The sequence below is a fragment of the Aquila chrysaetos genome, chromosome 16, assembly GCF_900496995.4.
Source record: "Aquila chrysaetos chrysaetos chromosome 16, bAquChr1.4, whole genome shotgun sequence".
In the NCBI taxonomy this organism is placed as follows: domain Eukaryota; kingdom Metazoa; phylum Chordata; class Aves; order Accipitriformes; family Accipitridae; genus Aquila; species Aquila chrysaetos.
Genome location: NC_044019.1, coordinates 14,184,859 through 14,195,338, shown reverse-complemented (window position 1 = coordinate 14,195,338; position 10,480 = coordinate 14,184,859). Strand labels below are relative to the sequence as shown.

The 10,480-nt window shown below is 41.0% G+C and overlaps 1 protein-coding gene across 5 annotated transcripts in view; it reads left to right on the top strand.

The window, feature by feature from the left end:
- Nucleotides 1–10,480, top strand: part of KCNC1 (potassium voltage-gated channel subfamily C member 1) — a 133,034-nt gene that overhangs the window by 101,745 nt on the left and 20,809 nt on the right. For 3 of the 5 annotated variants that reach the window (XM_030039610.2, XM_030039605.1, XM_030039607.1), the window contains exon 3: nt 9,041–9,229. The exons of the other annotated variants lie outside the window; for them this stretch is intronic. In XM_030039610.2, the coding sequence (XP_029895470.1) occupies nt 9,041–9,229 (189 nt within the window). The remainder of the gene's footprint in view (nt 1–9,040; nt 9,230–10,480) is intronic. 5 annotated transcript variants of the gene reach the window in all.

The window sequence follows — 10,480 nt, the reverse complement described above, 5'->3', positions numbered from 1 at the left end:
AACACTCAGTTCTCATCTAACTCGAGATGCATTTTCCTGAGGCCCCCCTCATATTGGAAGAAGAGTCAGGCAGTCTCTGAGACTAATTCACTCATTTATGATCTGAATTACCCTCTGGAGGTGGCTTTCTCCAGAAGTGATCTCAAGGTGACTGCAGCTCTAACTTAAGATCCTCAGTTAAGTGCTTACAGTTAGGTGGAAGCAATTTGGATCTATTCCTTGTCCCCTGCCCCATGTGGCATTTCTGCCATCTCATAGCTCTGGATCACACACAAAGCAGAATTTGTACCTAATATAACGTAATAGTTTGTTGTACAATTATTCATCTGTCATTTCCTGTAGAGATACAACCAGTGGGTGTCACTTGTACTATGGTGCTTGTTTACTTTAGAATTTGAATAAAAAATAACATCCTCTATACCAAGCCATTTGAAAACAAAAAGGAGGAGCTATGAATTCAAGCACAGTGCTTTGGGTTTCCCGCTTTTCTCTGGCACTGAGACATTAAAAAAAAAAAAAAAAAAAATCTCCCCACACAGCCCCCTGTGGTCTGGCCACAGCCAGGGATGAGTGGGTGTAGGGGCAGGACTGCACTAAGCTGAAAAACAATCGCAGAACTAAATAATGAATCTTAGGACTTTTCATGCCTTAATAACTTAATGGGCACGAGGCACTTTTAGTGATGGGAAAACACAGATATAAGCACTCCAGCCAAATAAGGCCAACCTGTGCCAATCCTCCAGCACAAGGCAGATGTAAATATGGTAAATCCTCTTTCTCAAGCATGTGCCTGCCACTGCAGCTGCCATGCCATCCACTGCAGAATGCACTCCTGGGATACAAAAGAGGTGGTCTTGGCATTTCTCCCTTCTGGTGGACTGAGTATGACTGGTGTTTGCAGGACAGATAAAACAAAAGGCACCTCTATGCAAGAAGTACATCTCTGCTGCAATAGAACTAGATAGATGGGGTGACTTACCCATTACTACAAAAGGCCAGGGACAAAAGGGTCTAGGGTGTGAGGTCCCAGCTCTGCGCCCAGTCCACTTGCGTATATCCCTCTTACTCTGTACTTGCTGGAAATTTTCTCCAAGCCTTTTGGCTACTTGCTTGTCTGTTTAAAAGCACAAAGCCAAAATAACAAGCAATCTACCATTCCTGCTGTCATTGTTCTCTGTATTCATCCATGCTCCATGTCTCAGACACCTTCCATACTGTACAGATCATCATACTGTATTCCTCAGTCAGAGCAGTAATATAAGACCGTAGCATGACTCACCTGACACCATTTTCCTGCAACCTCTACCTGATCTGTCAATGCCCCACTGTGCTCTACAGAATATGGTGTTAGTGAGACTCTCAGAAGTCCAGGATGGGTGTAAGTGAAACCCCAGAAGTGTCAGGATAAAACTAGGAAGGATCTTTCTGAGCTCTTTGCAATGCAGCACTTCCAGGAGCAACAGTTCTTAGCACTGTATTAAGCACACATCCAATAATACTTGTAATAGCAAGATGCACTGGGTCTACTTAACTAGAGCTCCTGTACTTCCTCTAGCAGTACCAATAGGTAGGCAGCCAACATACTGTCACCTCACTTCAAGAAGTAGTACCTCTCAGAGGTCATATTCTCTGGGAGTGACGTTACTATGTTGGCCAGTTAGTACTGGGAGAGGCGGTCACCACCGTCACTGGAGTGCCTTTACTGGGGGACACGGCTTCCTGGAGGGACCCAGGTCAACACGGTGGTGAGTAAATGTTGAAGAGGTAGGTTTTGGTCGGAAGGATTCTGCGTGTTCATGTAGCATACTAAATTCTGCTCTCGTGCCAGTGTAAAGTCCATCAGTGTGACATCTACTCAGAAGAGATTCATAGCAACTTTCAAAATATGCAGTAATATAAAAAGCAGGAAACTTTATTAAAGATACCTAGAACTAATAAAGATTTTTATTTTAATGGCCTTAGAATATTGGGTTAACTAAAATCAAGTTGTTATACAGGAATCTTAATTCTTTTACATGTTCTTCACATTTTCTCTCTTTTTCTCTTTCTCTCTTTCGCTCTGTTTGTTAACATTTACTTGTTATTACTGTACGTTGCTTGCAACTTGTGTATGTTACAGACTGTCACATTTTATTCTGTGAAGTTTTTCTCCAATTCCCATCAACCTGAGCTCCATGTTTGGCAGCCGAGGAGATTACAATACAGTTCTTTAATGCAAAAGAACAAGGAATGTCACAGACTATAGGTAACTTCACTGAGATTGTGACACAAAACCTGATGCAAGGTATTAATGCAAAGAGTAAGTACTTGGTATGACAATAGAGCTACTTAGTTAAATTACCTTCTTTTTTTCAGATAGTCTGCATGGGAAAAAATAATTTTCATTACTCTCCAGCAGAAAAAATTCACAAACCTACCAGTTTAGGATTTTTTTCACTGCCATTTTGAAAACAAGTCATGCCCATGCTGACACACCATTACTCATTTTCAAAGGTTCAAACCCGTATTTTCTATGCTGTTCTTCTCTATGCTATACTTCCTTCCATACTCTCCAAGCCGTAATTTCATCATTTCATCATCCTTTGTCTGTGGTTTAATATACCTTCTCCATAATCCTTTTTCTAATTTAATTTAGTTATATCCCTTTCACTCAAAGGACCTGATTTAACAACAACAAAAAAGAGCCCCTACCCCTGGGATCCATGTTTCTTAATCCTGCATGAGGCTCTGGAGCCCATAAAAATTGATTTCTGTAGCCGAAGACTGTCTGGCACAGAAGCATAATTGTTATTTTGCTGAATCAGGTCCTGAGCAAAGTATTTTGTTTACAATCTCCCCCAATTACCCCCAAACACTACTTTGAAAGAATTATAAAAAATAGATGATAGACATTTCTGATAATTTTCTAGAGTGACAGCATGAAGTTTATTGCTACTAATCTTATTCTTAATTGTCAGTAAATTCTATGTTAACTCAGAAATCGCTATAGCCATGTACTAACTCAAGAAAAGCATATTTTTCTCAGTGTGCAGTTCCTGATTCCTGATTTGCTATTACACTCTGACCCTTGCTTAATCAGTGAAGAAGCACAGCAGAGTTTAGATGGAGTCTAGTATAAAAAAATAAAGTGATTTATACTGATGCAACTGATGAGTGGCCAATGAACATTATTGGGCAGTAAACACTATCCAGGCAACTAAAACAAAAACAACTTGCTAACGGGAGTGAAATTTGAATTGAAGAGACTCAAGAGAGTAGGGAATTGAACTGTAAATATTCCTTTCCATGCAGCATCTCAGAGAGAAGTTTAGGGATATAAAGTCAATGGGTATTTTCAGATGCCGACCAGCTCTTAACCCGTCCACAAATCAGAGTAAATGTCTTTGAATACTTGGATTCATACTCTTAACTTCATCATAATCATTTGCTTAGCACAAGAAGTATCAGGCAAAACTGATTCTGCAAAAACAGGATGCAGAAAGGAATGTAAGATCTTTGCATTTTCTCTAGAATAAAGACACCTGCGAAATTCTGTCCTCCAGCAGCAACTACAGCAGCCTCACAGCTGCTCTACTTCCCACTTCCAGCTAACAGGCGTGTAGCTAAGAAAAGCTAGAGCACAGCAGCTCTCCACCCTCACCTTGGCCATGCACCTCTGTTTCTCTACCATTCTGTCACTAGCCCAAGAGCCAGGGAAAAACATCATACCAAGAGAGTTTCCTGTTGCCAGTGTAGTATGTCACAACTAATGTTTGCCACATTAACAGCCCTTTTATATCACCAGAAAAGTGCAAGAGGACTGAAAAACAGAAGAGTAATTAAGTCACTCAGTGGACAACGTACCATTACTTTCTGCAGAGATCCAGTTGGATTAAAGGTCTCTGCTGTGAGGGACCTCGCGGAGATCCTTCTTCATAAAAGACTTCAGGCAGCTACTGTGCATGTCAGGGTTAGCGACAGGGGTTCAAAATGTGCATATGAAAATGACCCTCAAGCTCTGCATGAGAACCAAAGGATACTCTTAACTGGTCAGGAGTGGGACTATCCACAGACTGTAATAATGGCAATCCCAAGTTTGGGATCAGGGCTGTAACAGCACAGTTGAGATCTAGACAAGCTGTAGATTTATTTTTAGGTGTACATGGGGTGCTAGTGTGGAATGTAACTTTAGTCAGACAAGGTGTCCCCCGAAGAAAGATCTTAATCTTTCAAGCAAATGCCTTTCTCAGTTCTGGCCCCGTTTTGCACTCAGCTGCTCATACCTCCTTCCTGCTTGTCAACCCCTTTCCTTGTAACAGGGCCGCAGAACCTTGAAGTTCCCCGAGCCTTTGTGGCATGGCAAATGGCTATTCAGGGAATTTGTAGGTACTCAAGCTGGGTCCTTGTCTCTTTTAATCCTTAAACAAGGATAGACTAGAGGAAGATAGTCTGTATTCTTCTGTAAGAGATTGCCAGTGACCTAATATGACCAAAGGAAACAGCACTATGTCTCTTAATTGCTGTATTTCTGATCTAGGGCTCGGAAGACCCCATCTTCTTTAGCACAATGTCAAAGAATCTGGCATGGTTCATGTAGTGAGATATTGGGTAAATATGCATGGATACCATACTATGAATTACGGAGTTTCTCTCAGCCCTGTTTCAGTCAAAGTGGTTACAACCTACAGAAGTTTCTATAAGGGCTGGAAAAGGCATTGGATTTACAATCCTGTAAGGACTGAAAACGGTCCACCCTGAGAGTGCCTTTCAACCCATCCAGTCTTTGGGGTAAGTGACCACTTCACAGCTCTGTAGACACATGGGAGACAAAGGGCGGGGGAGCAGCTACAACCCCAAGAGGAAGCAGTTTGAGTTGGGACCATCCCTAGCCCACACAATTTCTTAAGACATCTAAGGTATGAAGTGTAGACCAGGAACCTGATTCTTGGCAGCTGTTGGAGAATGGCAGTGTTCGCTTAAGGGAAGAGGACTGCGGAGGCTTTCCCAGTGTAGAAACAACTTCTGTACAAGTGCCACATTTCCAAGCATAGATTGAGGTCAATGAATATATCAAACAGTTATGTCCACTGATACTCTGAAAGTCAGATGCAGTTCAAACAGGTGGAGATTCAGTGTCAGACTCCAGCTTATAATCAAAACCAGCAGCACTGGTGAAGTCACTATGACACTGTGCAACCATTTGCTATGACAAAAGAGATGAGCCATGCAGCAAGTGCATGGGCAGTCTCTACTGTGCTTCTCCACAATAAGCAGAATATACTAATGCAAAATCCAGCAGTTCTCCTAAGTTTTTTTTCAGAATCCCTCTCCCCCATTTTGAAATTCAGTGTTTGCTTGGAAACACTTGAGGCATTTTAATAGCACTTTTCTGCAAATGGAGATACATGAGACAGGAAAAAAAGAAAGTGGAAACCACACAAATGAGGTAGTTGTGAAACAAATTACTCACCTGGGAGATCTGCTGAATACTTTCTTTAGCCTCCCAGCCAAATCTCTGCAGGAGAATGTTTAAAGCTGGTGCAGTTAACTAGGTATTCACAGATAGGGCAGTTATGGAGATAAGGTGCCAAGCTGAGAGTTAGAAGATTTTGTTGTAAATAACCTCTTACATAGTAGTGGGCAAGTCACTTCACTGCATGGTAGTTCTACCCATCTGTAAAACAGAGATGGTAACATTGACTTTTCTTCATGAAACAGAACCTAAAGAACAAAAAATTCTGTACAAGCCTAATTCAGATTCTGCTAGCAGGGATGGAAAGACTCATGTGAATTTGGTAGGCCAGAATCAAGCCTTAGAAGTTTTAAGCACCTAGAAGTAATCGTCACTGGTATAACCAGACTGGTAGTTACCAGACAGTAATGGTTTCAGTAGTTTTGCTTTATCTGGAGTTCTCTCAAACCCAAGGTCAGTCTTGGAAAAAGTGATCATGCAAATTGAAACTTGAGAAATCAACCTAAAAATAACATAACTTCATTCCATCTTTAGACCTCATTCCTGAAATTGTTCAGCATGTAGATCTGCTAATGAAAACAATGGGAGCTTCTAACTGTGGGCTGATGACATCAGTGATGTTTTCTTGGTTCCCATAACAGACTAATCACATATCAAATATCATGTGATTGCTGAGTCCTACCTTCAGAGAATTAGGTGCTGCAGACAGTGGTTTGGAACACAACTACTCTACTTAACACTTACTTATATACACCAGCAATAGATGCAGTCTTCCCTGCTAGTAATTTTTCTGCTTCCTAAATATTTAGCAAAATTGTCACTGTGGACTGGCATTGCTATCCAGAATGTGATCCCTAAGGCATGGCCCATGCATGGAATATTCAAGGAACATTAGTAGGACAGTTCAGTGATTTGTCCACATCTTCAGCTACTCTGTCCTCTTCCTATTGAATAGAAATAAAATCATAGAATCATAGACTCTTTCAGGTTGGAAAAGACCTTTAAGATCATCGAGTCCAATCGTCAACCCAACACCACCATGCCCACTAAACCATGTCCTGAAGTGCCACGTCTATGTGTTTTTTGAACACCTCCATGGATCGTGTTTCCACCACTTCCCTGGGCAGCCTGTTCCAATGCCTGACAACCCTTCCCTGACAACCCTTTCAGTAAAGAAATTTTTTCTAATATCCAATCTAAGCCTCCCCTGGCACAACTTGAGGCTATTTCCTCTCGTTCTATCACTAGTTACTTGATAGAAGAGACCAGTACCCAAATAACAAGGTTGTGATTTTTCAACAAGCATACAGAAAAATTCATCAGTACTAAGGGTCCCTGAGGAGGCTGCAAGAACAAGTTTCAGCTCAAGTTGCTAGGGAAGTATAATGCAATTTAAGAAATTAATTCCAAGAAGGTCAATGTCCTTGTCATTCAAGCAGAACAGAGCCTGCAAGTTTCTTCCAAAAGGATCAATGGCTGTTACCAGTGAACAACCTGACCCACAACCACTCCACTCAGAGGTGTTTTGAGTTCCAGAAATGGACCAGTGCCCCCTCTATCACTAACAGTTTAGTTTGCAAACCCAGGCTCAGGTGTAGCGGTGGGAGTCTCAGAGATTTCAGTGCAAAGCTCTGCTGACACAGCTGCCTCCCTCATTTCAGGATTAGAGCCATCAGCTTGTAGCAGTAGAGGCTTATGAAGAAGCCCAGCTCTTTCCTTATCCCCATGAGAACAGCAGCTCTCCCCAAACACAGCTAAGTGATTTTTAAATCAACAGCTCAGTACCTGCAATTTCACAGTTACTATGGCAGCCATGCCAAGTTTTTGTGCAGAGTGGTATTAAATAGCAGTGAGTATTATGAACAGAAAGGAAGTGCAACTCAGTGCAACCTTAAAACTTTAGAATCCTATTGAAATTAGTGTCTACAAGTATTAAAATGCACCTATAGCTTTTGCCATTTTAAAAAATGTATTGAGAGACCTAATTATTTCATTGCTCACAAACCGAAACATTACTACCTCCCTCTTTGGGGAAATAATTGGCTAATTCTGCATGGAGAAGAAAGGAGGAGGCAGAGGCGAGATCTGCAGAAAAGACTGTTTATGTTGTGACAAACCAGTGACTTCTAAAGAAAAGGCATAGAATACAATTACTGGTGCATGGATAGATGCATAGTATATGTCATATACATCTGTGTGTGTGTGTGTGTGCGCAAAGCAACAAATATAACTTGAAAAGGCTTTTGCCTACTACTCATCTATGTTGTCCATCTGAAACCAGAGGATCAGAATCATATCTCCAAACCCTACCTAATGTATTTTTTCTTTTGGGCTTGTTTTATTACTTGGCTTCAAAACCACTGAAAAGTAAATGATAGTATCATGTAGTGTTCAGAACAAGCTAGTATGTGAATCTGGAAAAGGCACTGAAATTAAGTCTATCCGTCGAGTTTGTCTTTCCTTAAAGACTTGCAGGACCACCCATTGCCTTACAGTGTCTAGGTAATAAGCATTGTGCAACCGAGGTGTAAGATGCTGCCAATACCACTCAGTTAACATATCTCAGCATTTGTGAAACTTCAGAAAGCACATTTTGACTGTTTTTTCCTCCCTTCAACCAAAATACTCATATTGAGCTGTGCCATATTTCGAGTATATTCTCAATACACTAATTCGCACTTTACAACCCTAAAATAAATCCTACACTCAATAGCACTTTAAATTGTTTTATAAATGTCAAACAAGTCACACAGAGAAAACATACTATGCTCAGTCTATCCTCATGGGAATGTGTGGAGCAAAATGGGCAAATCCGACAACCTATTTTCATTATTTACAGCCGAGAGTAAATTTTACTCTATTTTCCAAATTCATGGCCTGCTGTAGTGTTTTCTATATGTAGTGTCCTGTGCCGGCATTGCAAATACTGTATGTGTTTCAGAGGAGAACATCAGAAAATGGATTGCTTTTTTAAAAATCCACATTCTGCTGTCATATTTCCATATGTAACGTACTCTGTGTGTCTAAAACGTGTACAGCCATTCCGCACGACTGATACCGGAAATGCTATAAAACAATCTGGGTAAATTCGGGGAGGGGAAGAGCAGGAATTTTCCCCTCAGTAATATTGCACACAAGTATAAATCAGCACAAACAGAATATACTCAAATACTAAAACACAACTCACAGTCCACTGCCTCTCCAAAGCTCTGAGCGACAGTCGGCTTCATGACAAACAGGTCATTCATGCACCATCCGATGTCATGCAAAAACGTAATCCGATTTCTAACCGCAGTCTTCTGCTCGCAGGACTAGGAACCAATGCACGCCCGTTTCTGAAACTGCCCCTCTATGCGGAAGTACAGGTGGCTGCTGTTACACCTAATGCGATCACGTTTTGTTTCTCCTCCCACTTAACAGACTTTATTTTATTTTGGTGCAGTGCACATGAATGCAGTGTCTAGGACAGATGTGCTACCTTTTATAGTGTCGCTATAGAACTCTTTAGCTGTGAACACTTAATTTGCAGCTGGAACTCTAACAAACAGTGCATAGTGTTTCAATAGCCTTCTGCTTATATGTTTGAAGATTCGAAACTGAATGGTGAGGTGGCCAAGGCGGCGCTGGCAAATGAAGACTGTCCCCACATAGACCAGGCTATTACGCCTGATGAGGGCCTGCCCTTTACCCGCTCTGGCACTCGGGAGAGATATGGACCCTGCTTCCTCTTATCAACCGGGGAATATCCCTGCCCGCCTGATGGAGGAATAAGAAAGGGTATGTAGCTGGGGTCCTGTAACCATGTAGTTAGCAACCGTTTTAAATAAATAAGAGAAAGTCAGCTGTAGCTGTAGCACGCAATAGTGTGCTTGCTGTAGACATGCACGTTTGGGCTGGAAACCACCACCTGATGTCTGCATTTGGAGTTTCTAACCTATTTCTTTCAGAAAGAAAAGCCTGAGGAGCTGTAACTACCCCATGCAGCTATGCTAGCCAGCCGAGTCTTCCACCCCAGCTGGTGCAGTAAGCTTTAGTGGAGGATGCTCTACAATGTCCTTAAATTAGCCCATCCCCCAAGGAGAGGCCAATTAACAGTTCATAGCAATGAAAGTTTGCCGCTTGGAAAGCTCACAGATCTTACCAGACTCTAAAGAGCACAGACTTGGAGGCGGCAGACAGAAAAGATAAAACACAAAAGCAAAACATCCTCAAGAAATATGAAATGATTATTCGGCTACCTTAACAAAGCACTAAAACAAATTATTTGGATATTCATAGCTGTTTAATTCAACAGAGAAAGAGAAGCATACAAGAACATCTGTTAGCACAGGTGTCTTACAATTGGAAAATAATCCATCTAAAATCACTTTCATAAATAAATCATTAATAGTTAGTTTCTCAGACTTCTGACAGCTACAGATCTCTCAGAAGTAACTGCATTTTAGTTTGCTAATGGTCAGAATAATCTATTTAGCAACAGAAGTCAAATCAAATGAAAAAAACCTTCCCTTCTTAAAACAGGCTGTTTTGTTTAATTTAACATGAGGAAACCATACAAACCAGAATTAGTTACATATGTATGCATCAACGTTGACAAGGAATGGCAAAATTGGAGAAGAAATCTCTCTCCAAATCAGTGTTTATCACTGGTGTACTGTATATAGTATATGATACAGTCAATATTTTAAAACTGCAAAGATTGTATGATGTAACCATACACTGAGTATGGAGTATAGAATTCCCATGTGCCATTGTATGATGGGCAATAGTTATAGTAAATGCCAGTTATAGATAGTGTATGTATTTATAAGTTTAAAGCTTATCATCAACAAAGATATAGTTGGACCACAAGACTTTCATATGAAAGTATATCCTCTAAAATTTACCTTTGTAGCAAAGCGTTTTACTTGATTCTGTATTGGATAAGCATTGGCCGCGTTCATTCAGCCTGGGCGAGTTCGGGTGGTTCCAGTGGATCAGGGGAACACTCCAAATGGCACATCCTTTGGGATGAAGAATGTATGGTTT